At 37.0% G+C, this 26,328-nt stretch overlaps 2 protein-coding genes across 3 annotated transcripts; both read right to left on the bottom strand.

Annotated features, from left to right (window-relative positions):
* Positions 1-5,899: 5,899 nt before the first annotated feature.
* LOC130870078 (olfactory receptor 4C16-like) lies at positions 5,900-6,826 on the bottom strand. The gene has a single exon (XM_057762651.1). It carries the CDS (start codon positions 6,824-6,826, stop codon positions 5,900-5,902), a length of 927 nt encoding a protein of 308 aa, XP_057618634.1.
* A 3,030-nt stretch (positions 6,827-9,856) lies between these two features.
* Positions 9,857-14,546, bottom strand: LOC130870454 (olfactory receptor 4P4-like). Of its 2 annotated transcripts, XM_057763189.1 has the most exons (2): positions 13,639-14,546; positions 9,857-9,866 (listed from the first exon to the last, which is right to left on the bottom strand). In XM_057763189.1, exons 1-2 carry the CDS (start codon positions 14,544-14,546, stop codon positions 9,857-9,859), a joined length of 918 nt encoding a protein of 305 aa, XP_057619172.1. The 2 variants fall into 2 exon arrangements, with proteins under 2 accessions (XP_057619172.1, XP_057619171.1); XM_057763188.1 differs by lacking the exon at positions 9,857-9,866 and having other exon boundaries at positions 13,617-14,546.
* Positions 14,547-26,328: the final 11,782 nt, after the last annotated feature.

Below are 26,328 nucleotides of genomic sequence, written 5' to 3'. Positions count from 1 at the left end.
ACTTAAATAAATAGTTTTACAAAATAAATTTTAATTTTAAGACCAACTGTGTATTAAATAAACACAGGTAACATCTTGATGGAGGAAGGTCATCTTTTTATCTGTTGTCTTTATTGGTTAATTAATAAAGAAACTGCTTGGCCTCTGATAGGGTAGAATTAAGATAGGCAGAGTAAACAGAATAGAATGCTGGGAGAAAAAAGCCGAGTCAGTCGCCATGATTTTCCCATTTCAGACAGACGCAAGTTAAGATCTTTTTTGGTAAGCCAGCTCATGGTACTACACAAAATATTAGAAATGGGTTTGATCAATATGTAAGAGCTAGCCAATAAGAGGCTGGAACTAATGGGCCAGACAGTGTTCAAAAAAATACAGTTTCCTTGTAATTTTTCCAGGTAAAGCTAACCTGGTAACTGGACGCAGCCCCACTGCTGCTCATATCACTACAACGTCTGTCTACCCAGTAAAACAGGGTTCATTTTGAAGATTGTATCCACTGTTCCCCATCCATTTCTGATCACTGAGTGGGATCTTATTGGCTAACTCTTACATGTTAACTTAACCCATTTATTTTTTAGTAACCTGTGTATCGCCACATGTCTATGGCTTACCAACTAAAGTTTCAGTGCATCTGTCTCTGGCACCTCCATGGCTTCTCTCTGGCTCTGCCTTCTTTCTCCCAGAATTCAGTTCAGCCCTTTCTACCTATCACTCTTCTGCTGTAGGTCCAAAGCAGTTTCTTTACATTAATGGTAATCACAGCATACAGAGGGAAATCCCACATCACCTGAAATGGTATACTTTTTTACAATGTTCTAGACAAAACTCCAAATAGGAACCTCAAAAAGAAATTAAAAAAAAAAAAACAATAAGCAAGAACTAATGGGCCAAGCAGTGATTTAATTAATATAGTATCTGTGTGTTTATTTCGGGGCTGAGCTGCCGGGGAAAATAAGTGGCCTTCCTGTTACAACATTTGTATTGAATATAATGACAAATCAAATGAAACTGCCTCAATGGAATACCTTATATGATTATATTAACAAAATTAACACCACTGAGAAACCATATCAAATATCTTTATGCATCAGAAATAATTGGTTTTGACATTTAAAGTATTTGATATTTAAAAAATAATTCAGTTCTGAAATAGCTCAGAAGCAAGCTTTTGTGTAAAGGCTTCCAGTAAAAAAAGGGATGAGTCATTGATAAGGAAAGCTAAAGGGTCACAGTAACAGTGGACTCACACACAAAATGCACAGAGTGTAAAGATGAGACCTAAGGACTGGAGGAATGTCTCAGTGGGTAAAGGAACCAACCACCAAGTCTAATGACCTCAGCTCTTTTTCCGGACCCACATAGTGGAAGGAGACATGTAACTCCCAATGTTGTCCAATCATCTCCATTTGCGTACCCTGGCAAGTGCATGTGCTCACATAGACACATAAATAATAAAGAAATGCAATCAAGAGATATTTTTGTTACAGAACAAAAAACATTATACACATGAAGACTTAAATATTACTTCCTTAGATCATGTTGACTTAAATTTATTGTAAGAGAGGATTGTAAAGAACTCAAGGCAATATGGAAAGACTGATGATGACAAGTGTGAAGTCGGTGTTAACAATGGCACAATAGTTTCCTGACATCTTATGAGAATTCCTTAAAACGTCAGCATACATTTATAATAATGCCAAACAAGTCTTTTCCAGTATAATTTTATGGCAGTTTCTCAGAACACTGGAACTCAATCTATCACAGGACCAAACTATATCACACTTAGTCATATACCCAAAGAATTTTCCATCGTAAGACAAGAACACCTGCTCAACTATGTTCATAGCATCTTTATTTGTAAAAGGAAGAACCTGGAAACAACATATATGTCCCTCAAGTGAGGGATGGATGAAGAAAATGTGATACGTCTGCACAATGGTATATTAATCAGCCATTAAAAATATTGATATCATGAAATTTGAAGACAAATGGATTGAACTAGAAAAAAGAATAATCCTGAGTGAGGTAACCCTGACCCAGAAAGACAAACATAGTATGTACTCACTCATAAGTGAATATTATCTGTGAAATACAGAATAATCATGCTACAACCCAGAGTCCCTGAGATAGTAGGTAACTAGGAGAATTCAAGGAGGGATGCTTGGATCTCCCTGGGAAGGGGAAGTAGAAAATATTTTGCGGGTGGGGATGAGAACATGAGTGATCAGGTTCTGGGGACAGAAAGGGAAAGTACAGAATGATACTACTGAAAAGTGAGGGAGATTTTGAGGTCATGTAAACATAGAGTGCAAGGGAATCTTTCAGGACTGTACAAGGCTGACTCCAACTAAGGCTCCTAGCAGTAATAAATGTCCATAGGAGGCCTGCACATTTCCTGAAAAGGGAAGAAGGAGGAGAAGTTTCAGGGGTGGGAACAGAGGGGAAGGAGGAAGTAAATGGGAGGAGTGGAGAGAGGAGAAACACAGCAGGATGTAAAGTTAACTAATTAATTAATATAAAAAGACTTTTTAGATAGCATATAAAATATTGGGCTTCAGAGCTAGTGTGATGGCATGTGCTCTCGAGCCAGAACTGTGATTTCCAGAACCCAAGTAATCAGAGAGAATCTGCTCCTGCAAGTTGGACACTGACCTTCCATCTCCTGTTATGTCCTGACTTTACCCTACACCAACACTTAAATAAATTAATATATAAAAAATTAAATAGTAATTTTTATCATGACATTCACACATGTACACATCTATGTATGTATTTAATTATAGGTTTTATTTTGCCTCTGCAATATTAATTTCTCCACTCTCACTTCTCCAGCCCCTCTGCTGTCTGTAAGTATATTTCACATATACACAGATATACAAATGCATGTTTATCTATGCACAGATAAATATATAGCCAGTATATGATGACAATGTGTGATATTTTCCCCTCCTTCTATAACTCTATGTTGTTCCTTTTTATTAGCTACTTTTAGAGTCTTCCCTTTCATAATTCATCTTCTAGTCCATGTAATTAATTGATAGATGAATAAATAGATTACATATAGGCAGGTTGATACATGGATAGATGGATAAATAGTTTACATTAGAGAAAAAATTTGAAAATGCAACATTCTTTTACTTTCTGTGTCTGGTTCATTTTGTTTACTATAATTATAATAAGCTCCAACCATGTTCTTGCAAATAGCATAATTCCATTTTTATTTATGGTTACAGTTATAGGTTCCTATGCAAGAAAACTAGAAGTTTGTATGTACATGAATTGCACAGAAATTTTCAAAGGAGTATTGTTCATAACAGCCATAAGCTGGTAATAAAAATATAAAAATACCCTCAAGGGAATGACTATAGAGTAGCAGACCTCTTGATACTAAATAAGAACAAGTTACCAATATGTAATTGCATGCCAAACTTCCAAAACATTATGCTACAAGGTTAAAATAGATGTATAAAACTGTCACTTTTATTCCAGAAACAAAGTCCGTTTTCTGCTTAGTACATAAGTTATGGGACATTCTGCATATGAACCAAGGAGAAAATTAAGGTGACATTGTGGGATCCCAAAACTCTGATAAAAGATTGAGTATTTTATTTCATTTCTTTTTTTATTTTCTTTCTTTTTATTTTTTGTTAATGGCTTTTTAATTGAATTTTGGTTCTACTGTTGGATACTCAACTGTCTACGGTTATATATACCTTAAGTTTTCCAGTGAATTAGTTTGCTACATTTCAGCTCAGCTACAAATCTATATTCCACCTCCAGTCTTCCTTCTTTCTTTCATTTGTTTGCTTTTGTAATCAGAGTCAGGGTCTCACTATGTAGTTATAGCTGTCCTGGAAATCCCTATATAGACCAAGTTTGCCTTTAAATCAGAGAACCCTATACCTCTGCCTCCCAAGTGCTATGATTAAAGGTGTTTACTACCATGCTTGGCCAAGTACTTTAAGAGTGACTATTTCTCTGCATGATTTTCTTTATATCTTTTTTTATTAGTTTGTTGGAAGTCAGGCAAACCAAAATAATTATATAAATTGGATAATATAATAAACATATTTTAATATTTTAATGTATGTATCAATGTTTATTAATTCAAGTAATAAGGTATAATAATATGTTATTTCTTTTTGCTATTTTTTTCTGTATTATGTTTATTATTTGAGAATTGATTAAACTTTAATTGTAAAGTGTCTTCTTTTCAAACTCAGAAAACAATGTTTATAGAATGGAATGAGTTATCAATTTTTTGCATTTATGATAAAATTTAAAAGCCCTATTTTTTAAGAAAAGGAAGTATAAGTTTATAAAGACAATGATAAGATAATGACATATCTGTATTGTGCTGCCTTTGAGATAGGGAGTCATGAAGGAAATAAAAAGATGCTAGTCAATGGAAAAAATCTGAAGTCTCAAGTGCTAAAAAAAAGTAGAAAGGGGCTTTAAGATGAACATTATTTTAGAGAAAGAGTTCTTTCCCTAGTCCTGTGTGCTTTAGAAAAGACAGGAACAGGACCAAGTTAGTCTGTAAGTATTTACCTCTTCTAGATAAACAAATCAGGAAGCACAGTATCATTTGCTCCAAACTTCTAGGATAGAACCTCATTGGTGTTGAGTAATTTATATTTTTAAGTGAGTAAGATGTCAAAAAGAATAGCAGTTTGTAAAACCATTGATTGAGTTTGATTCCAAATGTGCGGGGACTACCATTGTTTTCTTGTCAACTTTCTTCATTAATCTGTAATACACAAGAGGAGATAGATGCATTCTAACTTACCTACAACTCTAGGACAAAGACCTGAAGATACATAGCACATACAGCTTCCCTAGGCTCATGGCTGGCTTGCTACTTCTGCAACTGAAGTCCATTGGTGAATAAAGAAACTGACTTGGCCTATTGATAGGGCAGAACTTACTTAGGTGGGGAAAAGTAAAGTCAATGCTGGAAGAAAGGAGGTGAAGTCAAGAGAGAAGCCATGTAGTCCCTTCAGAGACAGACACTGGGAACTTTACTTGGTATGCCACAACCACATGGTGACACACAGATTAATGGAGATTGGTTAAAATTAGATATCAGAGTTAGAAAATAAGAAGCTTGAGATTATGGGCCAAGCAGTTGTTTAATTAATACAGTTTCTGTGTGATTATTTTGGGGATGAGCAGCTGGGAAGTAATGACCAAGCGGCCTCCTCCCACAAACTGGTGCCCCATGTAGTTGACTGTATCCATATAAAACCTGAGAAAGCTGAAAATAGAATCTTAAACACAAAATAACAAAGTTAAGCATGGTTTTGGCATGTCGTTTTCTTGAGTGGGGTCTGTTTGCTAGATGCAAGCAGGGGCATAGCTCCTTTAAGAGATCTCTTATACAAAATGAGATCTAAGTACATGTAGAAGCTGATAAACTTTAAAGATGTTCCATAGTTAGGTGATAAGAATAAAGAATATGTAGAAGAAGAACATGATCACACATGCATACCCACACACAGAGAAAGACTTTCACAAACAAACACAATTCACATACAGCACACTCACATTGTATCATGAAAAAAAGTATATATTTCTGAATACATTACGTTCCTTTAATTGAAGACACAAATGGAAGAATGTTGAGAAGACATATTCACAATCAGAAATAAAAAAAATCTATAAGAAAAAGAAAATAATTTGAAAAAAGGTAAACATTCCAATGTTCTGAATATAAAATGTTTGATCAGAACATAGACCTGATAAGTTTCGACATTTAAAACAGTGAATGAGGTAAAGACTCACAACTCCCTGCTACATCTTCTTTTCCAAAAGAAAATAACTCCTTTCCCAGGACAGTGTTATTCTAAACATATAACTAAAAGCTAAAATTTTCTTTATTGAAGCATATTTTGATTCCTTATATATTGCCTGAAACTTTTCTGCTCCAGAGCTTCCTCATGGCATTTTTCACCTCAGCATTCCTCAGTGTGTAAATCAGAGGGTTGAGAAAGGGTGTACAAATTGTATAAAACACCGATATCATCTTGTCCATGGGGAAGGTAGTTGCAGGACGTGTGTATATAAATATGCAAGGTACAAAAAACAAGATGACTACAATGATGTGAGAGACACAAGTGAACAGGGCTTTTTTCCTCCCTTCAGCACTATGATTTCTCAAGGAATAAAGGATGATGACATATGAGACCATGAGCATGAGAAAACTCACTGTGCAAAGGGTCCCACTGTTAGCCACAAAGAGAAGGTTAATCACATAGGTGTCTGAACAGGCAAGTTTCAACAGTGGCTGTAAGTCGCAGAAATAGTGGTCAATCTCGTTGGGACCACAGAAGGGTAAACTCAAGGCCAGAAATATCTGCACTAAAGAATGCACACATGATCCCACACAGACTATGGACACGAGCGTCCCACAGACCTGGCGGCTCATGATGGTCGTGTAGTGAAGAGGCTTACAGATGGCCACATAGCGGTCAACAGCCATGAGGATGAGGATGAAGATCTCCAGGGAGCCAAATAAATGGAAAGTAAACACTTGGATTATGCACTCGCTGAAAGAGATAGAGGCTGCCTTCGTAAGCGAATCCACAATGGTTCTAGGGGCTACAGTTGTAGAGAAGCAGGTGTCAGACAAGGATAAGTAGAACAGGAAGTAGTACATGGGACTCCCAAGTGCCTGACTTGTCTTGATGGTAGCAATGATCAGCAAGTTACCCACTAATGTCCCCATATAAAAGAACAGGAAAATGGCAAGCACTATGTTCTTCCTCCTGGGGTCCTGTGTCAAGCCAAGGAGAAAGAAATTGGTCACATTGATACTCAGCTGCATGGTTCATGAATGGGAAGGAAAAAGTATGTGTCATCTGCAAAAGATAAAGGAGCTAGTTTTAGCATGTGATATGATAGATAATTTTAAACAAAATATATTTATTTCCCATAAAATTATTGTACATCTGCATTATTAAACTGCTATTTCTCCTCTCTGCATTCAATTTCAAGATTTTTACTATTGTCACAAAAGATGCTGAAAGTGACACATTCTCCACATAACTCTTCACACACAAACTTTCTGACTTTAACATGGCTCTGACTAATTTTCCTGTTTATTTAATATAAAACAATGTAAAATTTCCTTGATTATTTAATTTATTGTTTCATGGCCAAAAATTCTGGTGAAATATCACATATGTAAGTTTTTTTCTATATTCAGAAAACTTTGACTATCCTTGAAAGTGATCAGTAAAGTTGCCTAGGCATACACGCTATAAAATTTCTATCTTCAACTTACGTTACACATTAATTACTTGCATTTATAAGTAATAATACACTTATTTCTATGTATTATTCATTGAACAAAGAAGAAGAAGTGCCAAAAACATACAAATAATCTGGCAATATTTTAACATGATACTTTGTAAATGGTGCCAATAGACCTTGATAGATTATTAAATATCTAAATGTCTACTTTTCTTCTACTTCTGAAAGCATACCTTAAATTACTCACATATTCTGTGAATATATTAAAATGAAGTAGTATTTTATAATATATTATTGTATATGTTTGAAAATAAGTTATCTTCATACTTAGGATACTTTAGTGTTAGAATTTGTTGTAGGATCAGATTATGGTAATCATCTCAAGTAAAATATTTTAATACTCAGCCATCTAAAAATTTCATATTCTTAGAAAACAAGAAAATTTCAAAAATGAATTTATGGCTTTAGAGAAGGAGTGAATGATAGTCTATATTTGATGAATTTATGGCTTTAGAGAAGGAGTGAATGATAGTCTATATTTGATTTCTTTTGTTCAACCTATTTTTCAGAAATGGAAATTTTTATCATCATATTTAAGCATTAAACATCACTTCTTTCATTAAAGTCTATTTTTATAGTGGAATATTTTACAACAGATGTTCAAAGCCAAAAATTTTCTAGCTTTTGCTTATGAAAGGTCATCATCATGCAAATGATGTACTAAGCAAATGTAGTGCAGTTAATACATTCTAGAAAGCTCACTTATCCACAATGCTCTTTCTGATTCTTGCTACGCCTGCAGTTCATTGTAAAAACTGTGAACTATTCTAAGGCAGAATTTGATATCTGAGACAGACACAAAATTACCTTTGTATGTTTCACCTCATCTTTGGAAATTGATTCACTTCACCAAATTTGAAAGATATCTTTATCCCACTACTTTGAATAAATTAAAATTTATGTAATTTTGTGTGTATGAGCATTTAACCTGATTGTTTGTATGAACAACATATGTGTTCCAGGTTCCCTGAGAAGCATGAATGCTTTGCTTGCATGTGTGATTATACCCTTTGTGTGTGTCTGATCCTTGAGAGCTTTAAAACTGAGAATTGATTCCTGGAAACAGATTTGAAGACTGGGACTCAAACCCAGGTCCTCAAGAGCAATAAGTCTTCTTAACTGCTGAACTATTTCTCCACAACTCTCTTTCACTATTTAAATAAGAATTATGAAAATGTCTAATTAAGGCACTTGCATTTAAGTGTCAATAATAAAAGCATAACAAAATTTATTTACAATGTATGATCTCTGATAAGAAATAAACCAAAAAGAAACCGCTTATATAACTGACTTTAAAAATTATAATTTGTCTTCTTTATTTAAAAATATTGTATAAAATGAACAATTAAGCCGAAGACCTGCTGGTCTTTTAAGGCCAATTAATGCGAAATATCTCACTCTCATCAAATACTACGTGATTTTAACCATTTCATTGACTGTTTACCTTTGCTTTATTTATTATTAATCTATATATTGTCAATGACTGCAATGAAGTTATTTTTCTTACACATTCAGGCACATATTTAAAAATAAATTACAAAGAATAAATTCATATTCTTTAATATGAAAATAATTGTGAGTCTTCATCAAGCATTTAATGACAAGTATAATCAATGCTCTCTTCCTTCCTTGGACATTTTGTCATCGATGCTACATTTATCATAAAGCTTCAGTAAAAAATCTTTCTGTACAAAGAGAGGATTACCTTTTGACAAGTGAAAATTGCTTTGGATCTCTCTAAACAGAATGACTGTATAGGTCTGTGGGTGAGAAGTTAAGAGTATAGAATGTTTCATGTGTAGCAAAGAAGGGAATTAGTTTTCTTAGCGATGTTAGGAAGCACTTAAATCAAAATATTTTTCTAATAATAAACATTCTACTTAAAGTTTATTTTTAAAGTTACTGTTAAGCAGATTCATATTTTTCACAATTCTCTTCATTATTGGAAAAATAAAATTATGTGTGCCTTTCACGTAGCATCCTTTGTGAAATTAGAGCCTTTGAAATCTATGCATCTTCAGTATTTAATGCTTTCAGATCTAAATCCAATGTCTTTTGCAATGTAGAAAGTACTTGATTGTTTCAAGTGAAATACTCTCTACCATATTTTGCATGCAATGATACTCACATAATATTGATACTACCCTTCAGATTATAAAAACATTAACATAACTAAGGTATTGATTATTTTTATCTATTGTGTTCACTAAAGGACAACTACATTCATAATTTATAAAGCCAAGAAAAATACGCATACCAAAGAGGAAGTAAAACTGAAATTCATCAAAGCATCTTGATGAGTTACCTAAATGACTCAAAATGGAAGGTCCCATGTGCTGTACATCTTAACATAGCATAAGAGTCTGACTTCCAGAACAATGATTGTCTTAACATCACAAACTGAAGCTCCTTCTGTGTGACAGAACTTGCATTGGGAAAAATCTGCTTCTTCGGGGTGCTGTCTTAAAGAATCACCTATCCTAAATTCAGTGAAACTGGTTTTGTGTCTTTCAGAGACTCTCACTCTTGAATTTACTTCTACTCATAGGCTACTATAGTCTGAGAATATTAATTAGCTGTCCTAATCTTTAGCTAAGAGCTTAAATTAAAAAGTTACATGCAAAACCCTCCTCTGGCCTCTCAAAATGTGTTTCTTAATCCATGATTCGTGCTATATTATCAAAAGAAGCCCTGGAATATAGCCTGGGCAGAATACAGAAACTCACACAATTCAATATATCCAAGCTACATGTTCTGTATCTAATTCCCTCAATTGTCAAAAAATTACAGTGCAATCATTTTTTAAGTCTTTCTAGACAGATATCAGGTGCATTGTGAAGATCTTAAGGTTGATAGGAGATATGAGATATTTGTGAAGAAGCAGGTGCTTAGTGAGATTTCAGAAACACTCCTATACGTGGTATTTTTATTCTTTATTATATATTTAAGTATCCTCACTGTTTTGTTTGGTCTGAAGTTTAGCTGAGAAGTAGTTAGTCAACTTCTTAAAATAATTCTGAGGTGTATGCCCACTGTAAGTAAAAAGTAATATCATTTTAGAAGGATGTAAAAATTTTCATAATATACTGCAATATACATTACTCTGATCAAGAATTGGATACGCTCATCTACTCATAGGCTATTATAGTCTGAGAATACTAATTAGCTGTCCTAATTTCTTTAGCTAAGAGCTTAAATTAAAAAGTTACATGCAAAACCCTCCTCTGGCCTCTCAAAATGTGTTTCTTAATCCATGATTCGTGCTATATTATCAAAAGAAGCCCTGGAAAATAGCCTGGGCAGAATACAGAAACTCACACAATTCAATATATCCAAGCTACATGTTCTGTATCTAATTCCCTCAATTGTCAAAAAATTACAGTGCAATCATTTTTGCAATGAAGAATTGTCAAAGTTGTTATTCTATATCAAGTATCTCTCCAAATTTTGTTAGAGATGTTATCTTCCAGGATTTTTGTGAAAATGGATGGTTTTTGGTCAGTCTAATCTCATCTAGCTACTTTACATGAAAAAATTTGAGAATGCTTCTGTATTTTAGCATCTTAAGAAAGAACCTTAAACATTAATATATCAAATGCATCATTTTATTCCCACATAGTAATGAATGATTTTCACGTACCTTTTTCTTATAAGAAAAACATTGATTTTAGAGAATTGCTTCATTCCAAAGACAGTATTTCCTATTTATCATAATATTAAACATTTAAAAGTACACTAGGCTATTAAGTTTAATGTTTCCTTTTCAAAGACCAGTAGCGTACTCTCATTGTAAATGTACTGAAACAGATTAAAATATGCGTATTTATCAAATCTGTAATAATGTGTCTCTGAGCTCACAGTGTGGAAATAATCTCTCACCTGATGGAGGACTGGCTACATGAGTCTCACTTGCCCAAAACCTTTTGATATCAGTTATCCCATATCCCATAGGATATTTTAAAAAAATGTTTCTTCTGTTATCCAGAGGGAATATTAACACACAATTGAGCAAGGCATTCATGTGGAGAGTACCATTATCACCTAAAATTCCCTGTCTTCTGCTAATCTAAACCATTCCAGAGGCTATAACACATCTAATTTGCATTGTCTCTTCAGACTATAAGAATAGTTATATAAAAATATACATACCAATATTTAATATATAACTAGCATATATATTAACTAATTAGAAAGAAGTTAGGGTACAGAAGTGCTTTCATTTGCAATAAAATTGCCAGAGGAGAGAAAAAGGAAAAGTATGATGGGTAATGATGTTGACAATGACAGGACCAGGAAAAAAGAGAAAATATTATTTGGACAAGAGAATTTCGATATGAATCCCTATTTTCATGAACTACTCAAAATTAGCCTTGCTACATTGGGAGCAGGGGTATAGAGACATTAGCTCCCAAAATGTATTTGAAAGGTATTGGTAAATATTATCATGGAGAGAAGTGTTGAATGATGAAGTCTTTCTGTGAACTACAGAAGATAAGTTCCAAGATTCCTACATTGTTAACAACTTCTGTGAGGACTAGTATGAATACAGAGCTCTCGATCTCATGTTAAGAAAAAAGCCTTTTCATGTATTTTACAAACCTATTTCATTAGAAACAGTTCTATTTTCAATGTCATGGTCTTATTTATAAAATAATTTCAATATTACTTAGAAACTTGAGGTAAATTTTATTTGAATATAGGAGGGAAAACAAACAAACAAAAATAATAGAGTAGGCAAACTAGAGCTATGCTCAGCTTCTTGTAGAAGGAATAAGCAGAGACAGCGAAGGTTCCTAAGTTGTAATTCAAGAAAGCAGTCAAACTCAGTAAAGGAATTCTGTAAATACTCTCACGGGCAATTGTATGTCTTCAGAGAGGTCTAGAGCGTCATGGTACAAAGTTTAGGTTTGGGTCCATTGGGCACAAATAGGAATAGAAAGGGGGAAAAAAAGAAGACGTTTTCTGAGTTGGACGGTATAAAGCTGTAAACTTAGCAATGGGAGTGTAAGCAGCTGTATCAGTCATTGGAGGTTCTGGGGACTATAAGAGCCTATCTCATCCAGGAGAGAGTCAGTCCTCTCATCTTACTATGTTTCACATGCATCATGTTTTTTTCTCCTTTTAGAGTCATGCTGTTCTGATACCGATGTAAAACAGGATTTTCTCCTAATGATAAGGGTCTTCAAACTCAACTGGTTTACTGAAGTTCCCTGAGGTCCTTGTCAAAGGATATTATCAACTGAATGACCCACTTGTAAAGAAGATAACTGGTGATTGACCATGATATTTTAAAATACATGGAGGAATAATTCGGTAATTTTTCCTTCATTATATTAATGTGTTAACAAGGACACAGGCGATTATCACAAATCCATTGTTTAGTAGCAGACCCATTTTCCTACAACTTTCAAACCTGCTAATTTTTAAATAGATACCTGGTAATTTTAGAGAAAAAAATGAAAACCAGCTTCCTAGCAATTTTAGTAAAAAGATATATAGAAGGGGAGCTAGAGAGATGGCTCAGAGGTTAAGAGCACTGACTGCTCTTCCAGAGGTCCTGAGTTCAATTCCCAGCAACCACATGGTGGCTCACAGCCAGCTGTAATGACATCTGGTGCCCTCTTCTGGCCAGCAAGCATACAGACAGACAGAACACTGTATACATAATAAATAAATCTTTTTTTAAAAAAAAGACATACTGAAGAATGTTTTTCTTAAAATAACATCCAAATTTTTTAAACCTTTATGTAATAATCTCCCACTTATCACATTCATCTTTACATTCATATCTCTATTCCATGATGTGAAAGTTGGCATTGTGTGCATGAGAGACTGAACCTGCAATGGTTATGTAGCTTTCTGTTGAGGTGGAACTAGTCTATCACGATTTGTGACATTACCACCAGCTCAACAGTCATTAGGGCAGAAGTTGCTGTGAAGACAAAAACAGAGTATTATATATCTTTTCTCAGACAGAGGGTTAAAGTGTTTATAAAGATGTGCTTCAATTTTAGTGTTTGTGTGTGGGGTGCGTGGGGTGACTGGGAAAGAAAACTAGTACTTTCTCATCCTAAGCATGTATTCTACCAAACCAAGGCCATTCTTGCAGGCATCATGTCTACCTGGTCATCTCTGGACTTACTTTTGCTATCTGCATTTCATATGACTTTAAGCTGCTTCTTTGACTAATTACCCCCACCTGCACACCTCTCCCAACCCCTGGCAACTTATCACTTGTGCTATGATTTTTCAAAGGTTTTCTGACCTGGGAACATAGGAACAGTATCACAGGGATGTTTCATTTATTTCAGCTCTGAATGTGACATTCGAGACCACACCTTGTGCATGGTGTTTTTCATCTCACTGTTTCTCAGAGTGTAGATGAGGGGATTCAACATGGGGGCAATCACAGTGTAAAACACAGAAATTTCCTTATCCTTATTCTCACTTCCTGCAGGGAGAACATAGGTATAAATACAGGGAACAAAAAATAAAACTACCACCATTACATGAGAACTACAGGTTGAGAGAGCTTTGTGTCGCCCTGCAGATGATCTTGTCTTCAGATTATACAGAATGAGTATGTAAGAAGCAACTAGAACAAGAAAAATGGCAATGACCACCATCCCAGAGTTGGCAATTACTAAAATACTAACAACATGAATATCTTTGCAGACCAGTTTCAAAAGAGGCTTGACATCACACAGGTAGTGATTGATGTGGTTGGGACCACAGAAAGGCAGACTGAGCACCATCAGAAGTAAAGCAATAGAGTGCCAGAAACCCACTGACCAGGCCATAGCAATCAGCACATGACACCTCTTTCTGTTCATGATTATCAAGTAGTGCAGGGGTTTGACAATGGCAACATAGCGGTCCAAGGCCATGGACACCAAGATGAAGATTTCCACACCTGCCAGCAAGTGGGCAGTGAAGAGCTGGGTCATGCATTCATTATAGGAAATGCTCTTTCTTGTAGCAGCCAAGTCCCTAATGAGCCTGGGAACCACGGTGGAGGTGTAGCAGAGGTCCATGAGGGAAAGGTGGCATAGAAAGTAGTACATCGGTTGTTCAATTAAGTGACTGCAAGTGATGGTGACTAGAATGATGGAGTTTCCCATTAAGACAGCCAGGTAACACAGCAGGAACAAGAGGAAGAACAGGAGCTCTACTTGTCTGTTTTCCCAAAGGCCCATAAAAACGAACTCAGTGACATTTTTATGATTTTCCATTAGTGAGTAAATAAAGCACACCTGAAACTTAGTTCATCTGAAATAAAAGAAAATAAATGAAGCAATGTTGATCAATCTTTTTAGTTAGTTGGGATTTGTAAATTGAATAATAATCATCATATTAGCTTATATATATTCTGCAAAATAATCTGTGAATAAAAAAATCAAAGAAATTTGCATAGAGAATTAAAACTGTAGAAAGCAAAAATCTTAAAAGTTCAAATGCTTTGTTGATAGCGATGTAATTATAAAGCTATCTTTACATGAAGATCCATGATTCTTATTTGCAATGATGAAAGTGTCTAACCAAATGCAGATCAGTATGCATAGAAATGTTCCACGGTTATTTCATAGACTACTAGAAGTCCAGTTAAATCATATTATTATGTCAAATCATCCACAGGTTCAACTCTTTTCCAGACCCCCTTTGTTGTCTTTTTAATTTGACTTTTAAGAATGCAAAGATGGAAGGAGAGAAATAGATAGGAAGTCTAATAGAGGGAAGAAGAGAGGAATGAGCCAAAGAAGGAAGGAAAGAAGGCAGGATGGGAGAAATACAGAAAGAAAAGATAGAAGAAGGGGTACGCTTAATTGGGGACCAGTTATGACAATATAATTTATCATTGCATAGTATTTATAGCGGTAAGATAGGCTGTAACTGTGAAGTCACAAGAATGAAGTGCATGGTCATATTTCATCAAAATCCAGGAAAAAGGAAAAAATTCTGGTGTTCCAATAATAGCTTTTTTATATCTAGGATTAACCAATCCTCCACTTCTGTTCTTTCCCCATCCTGCTACCGGCACACACCATCTAGCTGGCATGCTTCCCATTATTACCACTGTCCCTAAATGATGGCATGTCTCATACATGCTATTCTTTTGTTTATCTTTTTATTCTTATAATACTGAAATCCATCTCTCCCTCCTCTTTCTCGTCTCTCCTTTTTCTATTTTCTATCTTGCTGGCTCAGGTCTTTGTCCCACATTCCATCTTCTCCTTATCTCCTCTCTTTCTCTTCTGCCTCTCTCACTGTCTCCTACTCTACACCTCTCCCCATCTCTGCCTCCCCCTTTTCTGTCTTCCCCTCTCTCCTTTTACATTATCACTCTAAAACACAGAGAAGAATATAATCAGGTTTAGAGTAATCTATTTTTACCTTATTTAGTAACATATCTTTTACCAAAGCATATTTTCTAAAAGTCTGTAATTTCGATTTTTATTATTGAAAGTTTTTGAATACATATTGTTTTCAATCTTATGTTAATTACATAATTACCAGAAAAAAACAGAAAGGAAGAACAGGTTTGAAATATAACTCTTGAGACTTAAATAAAATGCTAAGACCATGAGAATATATTACTTGTGTGAACAGTCAGGAAGAATATTCTGTAAGTTTTCTGCTACTTTCAATAATCTCTTATTACAGAAAATTGTAAAACCACAATATGTAATCTCAATGCCTTGTGACATTAGAGGGAAAGAAGAATTTACATGTTTTATATTTAGCATTAATGAAGCTTTGAACATGGTATTAAGTAAATTTTATCATTTTCTCAGTTTTTTCTTCATCATATCTGGTGGTCCATATATCATTTTATTTCTGTCTGTTATCTGAATAGATATACAGCAGGACAGGGCTGCACATGGACAAACAGCAGATTGTTGTTTCAACAGTGTTTACATATTTCTGAAATTTTTACTTCAAAAAATGACTTATAAATTTGACTGTCAAACTAATTTTGCCTAGAATTGTCATACAGCTTTTAAAATATCCTATTTTAAAAAATTAACCATGAGCACAGATTTGTTAGCAATTGACTTTATAGGTGGGACTAATTTTTTTTTACGGCTCGAAAGACCACTTTTATTAGACAAGTCATACATAACATAGCGTCAACTATTTTCAAGAACACTATTAAACCCAGTAAGCGACAAAAACCAGACTAACAAACTGTGTAACAAGAAACTAATGACCTTTCTATAACCAAGCATTCAATTATCTATAGTGTCTTTTTACAAAAGGGATATCCATAGTTTACAGGCACTTCGTATTGAAAATAAAACTGCAAGAGCAACTATGAATATCAAAATATGTCTTCACTTGTAGGGCAAAATTATGTTGAAAATTCTAATTTAACTGTTGGCACTTTTAAGGGGGGAAATCAATTTTAAAACTTAGGTGGAACTTATTAATATCAATTTTATGCAGAAAAATATGAAAACCTGAAACATTTTATTATAATCACATCTGTAAACATATATAAATATTCAGAATACTTACTTCTACCATGATTCAAATTTTTGGAATATCATGTATTTTTGTTTTTGAAGTAGCAGCTCTTTCTTTTCTATGACCTTAAGATAAAACAAAAACAAAAGATGTGGGAAGCACCTATCTCTCCCATGAATCTTTAATTTAAAGTACTTTTTAAAGATTCATTGCCTGAAATACTTTAAGCTAAAAGACAAGGAAACCCAAGAGGAACAGTCTCAAGGGAATTTTTGCTTTAAGTCTAGGCTTTAGTTACAGCTGTGAATGTACAGCCAACAGTTTTGAGTGGTCACATATTAAAGATTCCATTTATTCATTGATTAGATCTATGATATAAGTTCTCCATTGTTTCTATTGGTGTTGATAAAGTCCTATGACTCGCTGTCCTTTTTTTCCAAAAAAATTTTCCTTAAAGTCTGAAGCTGCCGATATGTGATGAAAATATTTCTGAAATGGTGTATAAGTAAATCATTAAGTAATATACAGGACAGTTTGTAGACCAATACCTTTTTAACATGAAAATATGATTATATAGTTCAGTGATTTGAAGTGAATAATACTTTAAAATTTGGGAGATAAATGTAACTAGAAGAATCAAAATCTTATAATTAACATTGTCAATTTTTCTGCTTATGTTAGGCAGAAAACATAATATTTCTGTTATCATAGTAGATAGAAGAAAATATGAAAATTTGTATAAAATGATGACAAACATATGTTTGGTGTATATGAAGAACCAAACCAGTAAGCCTTTAAAAGACCCTTAGTTGACAGCCAGTGTTTAGTGATCTCATTTAATGGTTTTGTTCTTATACCTGTATAATAGTACTTTTCTCTAAGTTGATAAAGAATAACAACAACACAGGCTATCTAAAGCTCTAAAACCAGTCCTTCTGCAAGGCACTTAGTAACCAGTGCATGAACATAGTCTTGTTATGAACTATTTCAGAACTTTTACATGGACTTAATTATTACAGATTCTTAATTATTACAAAACAACATATACCTACTTTCAATGTACCCTCAGGAGCTTCTCCTCTGAACTTTTTGCACCAGATTGTGTTCTGCTTTGTTGCTTTTTTAATGTAATTACATAAAACAAGTAAGAAATATCATTTCTTTAAGCAAAGTCTATTTTTTAGCAGGCAAAATTTCATAAAACTTTCAAAATAAACATTTTCTAGCTTTTGCTTATGAAAATGTCATTATTATCATGCAAACTGAAATGTAATAAAGTTAATATATTCTGGAAGGCTCACTTATCCACAGTGCTCTTTCTGATTTCTGCTAACACCTGCAGTTCATTGTAATGAGAACTGTGAACTGCTCTAATGCAGAATCTGATAACTGAGACAGACACAAAATTACCTTTATATGCATGTTTCACCTCACTCTTGGAAATTAAATCACTTCACCAAATTTTAAAAGGATCTTTCTCCCACTATTTTATTTTATTTTATTTTATTTTATTTTTTGGTTTTTTCGAGACAGGGTTTCTCAGTGGTTTTGGAGCCTGTCCTGGAACTAGCTCTTGTAGACCAGGCTGGTCTCGAACTCACAGAGATCCGCCTGCCTCTGCCTCCCGAGTGCTGGGATTAAAGGCATGCGCCACCACCGCCCGGCTTCTCCCACTATTTTAAATGAATTACAGTTTTATGTGTATGAACATTTGCCATGCATGTGTGTGTGAACTCCATGTATGTGCCTGGTTCCTGAGAAGCATGAATGCTCTGCCTGCATGTGTATATCCACATCATACGTGTATATGATTCCTGAGAGTTTTAAAAGAGATCACTGGCATTTTGTTTACATTTTCATAAATTTATGCATTATTGGAGAATATAATTATGTGTATCTTTCACATAGCTCCTTTTGTGGAAATCTATGCATATTCAGCACTGCTCTCAGAGCTAAATTCAGTGTTGTTTGCAGTGTAGAAGGTTCATGATGTCTCAAGTGAAATAGTCTCTATTACATTTTGATGTGATCATACTTATCTAATATTGTTAATGTCACTCACATTATAAAGACATTCATGTAGCTAATGTATTGATGATTTTATCCATTATGTACAGAAAATAACAAAGGCATTCAAAATTTATGAAGCCAAGACAAATCTCCAAACTGAAGCACTACAAAACTGAGATTCATCAAAATATCTTAATGAGCTTTCTAATAGACTTGAAGTGGAAGGTCCCATGTGCTGTACAGCTTAGCATAGCATAAGATGTAGGCTTCCAGAAGAATGGTTGTCTTAACATAACAAACAGAGACATTAATCCTTAAACTTTGAGTTATGCAAGGATAATCTTTAAAAAAAATATTCTCCTTTGACTGTAGGATGTGTTTTGTTTGTTTGCTTTTTGCTTTGTTTTTGTGGGTGTTTTGCTTTAGTTTGGGTTTTTATTTATTGTTTTTATTTTTTTATTTATATTTTGGTTTTTATGCCTATAAACCATATCTGTTCCCATACCTCTCCATAAATAGCAATGAATTCAATTCTTATGTTTTTTTTCAGTCATTAAAATGTACCACAATATCCTCAAGACAAACAACAGCAGAATACAGCATAACTTCTAGAAACAACTGCACTTACCTCGACTTTTCAAATAAGATAAAAAAAAACTTTAGACTGGCTACACTGGTTAAAATATAGTAAACCTAGTTTCTAGGTGTTGGATGTGATGGATAAGGTCTGAAATACCAGCAAACCAGAAAAGGCAACAAATACAGAAGGGTGGAAATTAGTGTCTGTTGGCCCCTTCCATGGATCTACATTGCCTTGAAGAGACTGTACTGGGAAGAATCTGCTTCTCCAAGTTGCTATCTTAAAGAATCAGCTATCATGAATTCAGTGGCACTGACTTTGTGTATTTCAGAGACTCTCACTCCTAAATACACTTCTATGCATAGGTTATCATAGTCTGAGAATATTAACTTGCTGCCCTAATTCCTTTAGCATTTAAGTGCTTAAATGAAGAGTCACATAATAAACACTTCTCAAAACTCTCAAGCTAGGTTACTTAATCCCATGATTCAAGCTAAAAGGAGAACTGGGAAACACCTGGGCAGAGATACAGAAACACACAAATTCAATACATTTAAAGTACACTTTCTGCATCTAACTCTCTCAATTGTCAGTAATTACTATGCAGTCACTCTTTTTGAGTCTATACAGATAGCAGGTGCTTTTTGAAGGATATATATATATATATATATATATATATATATACAGTACTCTGCTCAAGTATTGTACTTGCACATCACAAAGCTGCCACTTCCCAGAAGTGCTGTCCATTATTTCATTTCAAACTTTTCTCCAATTTTTATTATAGATAGAATCTTTTAGGTTTATTGTGTATATGAATAGTTCTTAGTCAATCTAATTTCATTCAGAAAATTCACATGAACACATTTCAGAATTTTTCTGTAATCATGTCAAGAAACAATCTTAAGTTTTAATGTATCAAATGCATCCTTTTCTATGTACACAATATTGATGGACTTTCACATACCTGTTTCTTATATGGAATTCATTGATTTTAGAGCATTGCTTTCTTTCAAAGATAGGAATTCATTTTTATCATAAAATAATCCTTTAAAAGTATACTGAGCTGTTAAATTTACTGTTTCTTTTCCAAAGGCTAGCTAAGTAATCTTATATTCACATAGCATATTGAAACACATTAAAAAATGCATATGTACTAAAACTGTAATAATATATCTCTGAACTCACAATGTGTAAATAATCTCTCTCACCTGTTAGAGGACTGGCTACATGAGTCTCACTTGTCCAACACCTTTGGATAGCAGCTATCCCACAGGATGCTTAAAAGAAAATGTTTCTTCTGCCCTCCAGAGGGACTATAGTAGCATATACTTGTACAGAACACTGATGTTGTTGGTACCATTATCACCTGAAATTTCTCCTCTCCAGATAGTCAAACCACTCCAGAGACTCTAATGCCTCTAATTTACACTGTTTGTTTAGACTATAGCAATATTAAATGAATCATTTTTGAATTCACTAATAAGACAGGAGTTACGGTAGCCTTACTACCTTGGATCGGGATGTGGAGAGACTGTAGTAGTTTGCATGGTGAATTTGCAAGGTAGTTGCTAAATATTATCAAGTAGGGATGTGTTGAGTGATGAAACCCGAAGTCTATTTTGTGGACTACAGAAGATAACTTTCAAGATCTCAAAAGTGTTAACAATTTCTCTGAGGATTAGTATCAATACAGAGCTCTGAATCTCACTTTAAGAAAAAACCCTCTACATTTGTTTTACAAACAGTTGGTTCCATTTTTCAGATCTTAGTGTTATATAAGATAAATTAAATATTACTCAGAATCTTGAGTTAAACTACATCAGAATATGAAAGAGAAAAATCAAACAAACAAAAACCAAATCAAAACAATAAAGTAGATAAGCTAGAGATAGCTCCAGCTCCTTGTAGAGGAGTAAGTAGAAAAATCAGATATTTTAAGTTATAATACAAGAAAACTCTCAGGTTTAGTAAGAGAATTCTGTCTCATGGGAAATGGAATATCTTCAGAAAGAATGTCTAGGGTATCAGGGCATGCAGCTTAGAATTTGGTCCATTGTGCTGAAATAGGACCAGAAAACAGAGAGAAAAGGAGAGGTTTCTGGGTTGGAAGGCATAGAACAGGTATCTTAGCAACAACGGTCTGTAAGCAACTACATTAGTAAGAGGGGCTTCTGGGGCATATGAAAGCCTATCTCATCCAGAATACACTCTTCCCATTTTACTATGTTTCATGTGCATCATTCATAGACTTCTTCAGTTGTTCCATTGAAGCTCCCTGAAGTCCTTTCAAAAGGTATTTTGAACCGAATGTGGTGTGGGACATCCTTTTGTCTATTTGTTTGTTATTGGTTAATGGATAAAGAAATTGGCTTAGAGTGATAGGGTAGAACAGAATTAGGCAGGGAGAACTAAACTGAATGCTGGGAGGAAGGATGTAAATTCAGGGAGAAACCATGGAGCCTCCGGAGACAGACCCTAAGAATTTTACCCTATAAGCCACAGCCTCGTGCCTATACACAGATTAATAGAAATGGGTTAAATTAATATGTAAGGGTTAGGCAATAAGAAGCCAGAGCTAATAGGCCAAGCAGGGATTTAATTAATATAGTTTCTGTCTGATTATTTCAGGTCCAAGCCAACAAACAGCTGGGCCCCTTCTCCAACAGATTTGGCATGCTAACGTGGTGGACTAAATCCATGTAAAACCTAAAAAAGCTCAAAAGGAACTAAAGACACAGAAAAACAAAGTTTAGCCTCATGAATTTTTTCAGCTGGTGGTGTGCTGCAGCTCCCTTAAGGGAGGTTTTCCTTATTCAGCCATAGCAGGAAAAAAAGCCAGTTTTAAAATGCACAACCCTGGGCTGTGCTGCCAGCATGAATTCTGGCTATGGAGCATTTGAATAGCATTTTTCTCCCCTAGAGGAAACTGGATCAGGTCTACAAGGCTTGCAAAGGTCGGAGATCATGATGAATTCCCGCCACCATACACAGAGATATTTCCAGGCTGTGCAGTGCTCTGCATGGGAGATTTAGCTATTACTCAGATAAAAAGGTTTTACGTGCTGCATGCTCATTCTCAGAGTTAAAGTACTCAGTGTGACTCCTTCCTGGTGGCAATAGACCTGGCAGTAATGGCACCTCCACCATTTTAAAAGCAGGGAGAGGCAGAGCCAGCATCCAGAGCAGCTGTAATCAATCTACTTACCATTTTAAAAGCTCTTCAAAAAGAATTAAAGATAATGTAATAAGGACAGATTCAGATATAAATCTGAATTCTGTTAGAATTTCTAGATGTGTGAGATATATTTCAGTTAAACAGGTGTTCTTCAAATCAGATACATGTAAAACAACTGGAACAGATTTACACCTTGGTGTCAAAACAAAAGGCTATGGCTTCGGGGTTAAAAGATGGACATCGAAAATATAAATAAATAAATAAATAAATAAATAAATAAATAAACAAACATTTTTCCTAGGGCATGGTTTTAGCTAGATGAAACACACATTTAAATCTATATTCATTGAACAAAAGAGGCTGAGTGAGTGGAGGAAGAGGGAGCTGAATATACTTGTAGGGTTCTATAACCTTTCTGTGCTAATTTGTGTCTAAAAGCTAGGATGAGTAAAATCAACAGAAATTTAAGCTCTCCAGAATACTGTTTGCAATCAGGGCCCTATCAGTTCATCAAGACTGCATTTTCAGTGCTAAAACTGTAAACCTCTGAAGTTACATCTGAAACCTGTTTATCCTCTACACAAAGCCAGTGAATGAGGAACATCTGTCTGTACTCTTAACAGGAAACTTAACTAATGAACCAGTGAGCTACCAAGCCGGTTGTAGCCTTAATGGGGGAATTGGGAGGAAAGCTGCTAAACTGGTAAGGCTATCGGTATCCTTCTCATCCAATGCCATCAGATCTGGGAAGGATAAGCATAAGTGAGACAGATTTCCAATTACCTAGAAAGTCCCAAATTTCTCCGTGGTTACTGTGGGACCAAAGATCCATAAGCAGTAATTGTCTTTAGATGCCGAGTTCAGAAGATCTGACAGACTTCTCTGTGGGTAGGAATTTGAGGAGAGTGACCTACTTTGACTTGGCAAAGTGGAGCAATTGATCCTCCAGTGTCGTGTGTGTCTTGGCAAGGTCTTAACATTGCTTTAAAGAATAAAACAGATTCTTGCTGCATAGCTGGTTTTGTCATATTTAAAAAATGCTTCTAGATGGATGGTCTTCTTTGGCATCAGTCAGGAGATACAGGATGTTGCCTAGATGTGAACAATATTCTTCTTATAAAGATTCCTTAAGTAAGAATGGCAAAATTCCATGCTTAAGGCCATTGCTTCTCTTGTTTTTGAGTTCAGACCTACTCCTCTCTTAGTTGTAAGCCTGCCCTTTCTGATTACCTTACATCACGCACATGCAGGACCTCACATGAAGAAAGACAGGAATGAAAGAAAGTATCTCGTAGGACATGCCTTCTTATGACCTCAATTTATTAACTGAGATCTTCCACTTGTGAAATATTACAGATTGACACATGTACCATAAAAATATACTATATGACTATTACAGGCTAGTAAGCACAGAGAACTCGAGTTCCACATATGGAATGTCCCCCCAAACTCCCCAAATCCCAAAGCCTATAATCATAATACTGTACCTATTTCAGCATAGTGAGTTCTCACATTATGTATTTAGACCCAAATTAGCTGTGGAGAAGATACTAGGGTAGAGAGCACAGAGAGATATTGGCAAGAAGGATCATGAAAGCATTCCCCCTTAGACCATAGCTCACATAAGAAATAGGTAGTGAGTCAATCAATTTTAGATGATTGCTAAATGTTCTGACTGGCCATTTCTTGCATCCACAGAGTAAGGAATCAAGAACCGGGATAAAGAACCGAACTTATGAAACCAAATTATAGTAGTTGTACTAGTATGACCAAAATAGAACTGGATCAAATGGTGTTCCCGTTCCTAGAAGAACTGTTATTTTACATATTTAAGATGTACAGTCTGAGATAAAATGTGTTACTAATCCTTGGTGTGCTCTAATATAAATCACTAATATTTTGTGGATTATAATTACATCATTTACATCATCACCTTCTTGCCTCTAAGACTTTCCGGAAATTAGAAAAATCATGAATTTTGCTTTATCAAGTGTTGCTGTTTTAATGTGACTTGGTTTGGCTTCAGAATATCTGAGCTATAAGGGAAAGGGTTGATTACACTGGTCACTAACTCTTTAATGGGCTAGGGGTGGGGCGTCGCTAGGGTTGGGCGGCGCCGGGGGTGGGGCGTTGCCAGGGCCAGGGAGGGGCCGCGGTGACCCGGTACACAGGGTCCTTGGAGAGTCTGGGTGGCTGGGGCTCTGGGACCCAGTTCCCGGTCTGGGACTACGTCTCCCACGACTCCCCGCGGCGGCCATTTTGCCTGTAGTCCGGGACCGGTCTGGGACGGACTCGGTCTCCCAGGATCCCCGGGCTGGAAGCCCGGGCTCCTTCCTTCCTTCCTTCCTTCCTTCCTTCCTTCCTTCCTTCCTTCCTTCCTTCCTTCCTGCCTGCCTGCCTGCCTGCCTCTGCCGCCACGCTGGTAGCCGGCTCCCAGCGTGCGGGAAGCAGAGAAAGGAGAAAAAAGAAGAAAAAAAGCAGAGAAACCGCCGCTTTTACCCCCCGCCGCCTGCAGCCGCCGCCGCTTTTACCCCCCGCCGCCTGCAGCCGCCGTCGCTTGTGGAGCCGCTATCGCCGCGGGGGAATCCGAGGTGCCTGTTTGGAGCGGGGGAGAGGGGGAGAGGGGGAGAGGGGGAGGGGGCGAGTTCCGGGGCCGCTTCCCGCCGGTTCCCGGGACCGGAACCGGGGCAATCGGGGCTCCCGGGCCGGCGAGGGGGGGTGCGTGGGGCGTGGGGGGGCGGCGCGGGGCGGGCGGGCGGGCGGGGGGGAGCAAGGAGGGAGGAGGAGCGAGCCACGCAGCTTCCCGCCGGTCCCCGTAACCGGAACCGGGGCGACCGGGCGACCAGGCTGGCGCGGGGGGTGAGTGGGGCGTGGGGGGGAGCGGGAGGGCGGGCGGGCGCAGCGGGGAGCGAGGAGGGAGTGGGGAGGGAGCGAGCCAGCCGCGAGGCTTCCCGCTAGCAGCGGGGCGGCTAACCCCACGTCTCCCCTGTGCCCTCTGTAGGCCCCTGACCGGACTCAGGACGCACCTGGACCCTGAGATCCCTCGCTGGAGGCTGCAGGAAGATTCCCAGAGAGCCACAGAGGGCCCCAGTGTCCACAGACTCTGCTCAGACGGCGGTCAGGACTCCACTGGGGGCCTGGGCCGTGCCCAGAGAGGCTTCAGGTACGCGCTGAAGGTGCTCTGGGGGGGGGGGGGGGCAGAGCTCATGCCCACGGTGTCCAGGCCGCCCCTGGGCGGACACAGGACACTCAGGAGGCCTCCAGACTCTGCAGAGAGACCAGAATCTGCCAGGCCCCTCTGCCTGACCCAGAGGCTGACCTCACGTCTCCCCCGTGCCCTCCGCATGCCCCTGACCATACTCAGGGCGCCCCTTGACCCCGAGATCCCTCGCTGGAGGCTGCAGGAAGATACACAGAGCGCCCCAGTTTCCACAGACTCTGCTCAGACAGCGACCGGGACTCCACCGGGGGCCTGGGCCAAGCCCAGAGGTGCCTCAGGTACGTGCTGACAGTGCTCTGGGGAGGGGGGCAGAGCTCAAGTCCACGGTGTCCAGGCTGCCCCTGGTTGGACACAGGACACTCAGGAGGCCTCCGGACTCAGCCCAGATGGTGACCAGACCTCTACCGGGGGCCTGGGCCGTGCCCAGAGAGGCCTCCGGTACGAGCTGGCGCCATTGTGGGTGGCAGAGCTCACGTCCACGGTGTCCAGGCCGCCCCTGGGCAGACACAGGACACTCAGGAAGCCCCCGGACTCTGCACAGACAGAGACCAGAGTCCGCCA

The sequence above is a fragment of the Chionomys nivalis genome, chromosome 2 (assembly GCF_950005125.1).
Source record: "Chionomys nivalis chromosome 2, mChiNiv1.1, whole genome shotgun sequence".
Lineage (NCBI taxonomy): Eukaryota > Metazoa > Chordata > Mammalia > Rodentia > Cricetidae > Chionomys > Chionomys nivalis.
This window is presented reverse-complemented; position numbering and strand designations above follow the sequence as displayed.

Excerpts from the sequence above, each read along its gene's own strand:
- LOC130870454 (XM_057763188.1), bottom strand. The coding sequence starts at position 14,546 with ATGGAAAATCATAAAAATGTCACTGAGTTCGTTTTTATGGGCCTTTGG.
- LOC130870078 (XM_057762651.1), bottom strand. The coding sequence starts at position 6,826 with ATGCAGCTGAGTATCAATGTGACCAATTTCTTTCTCCTTGGCTTGACA.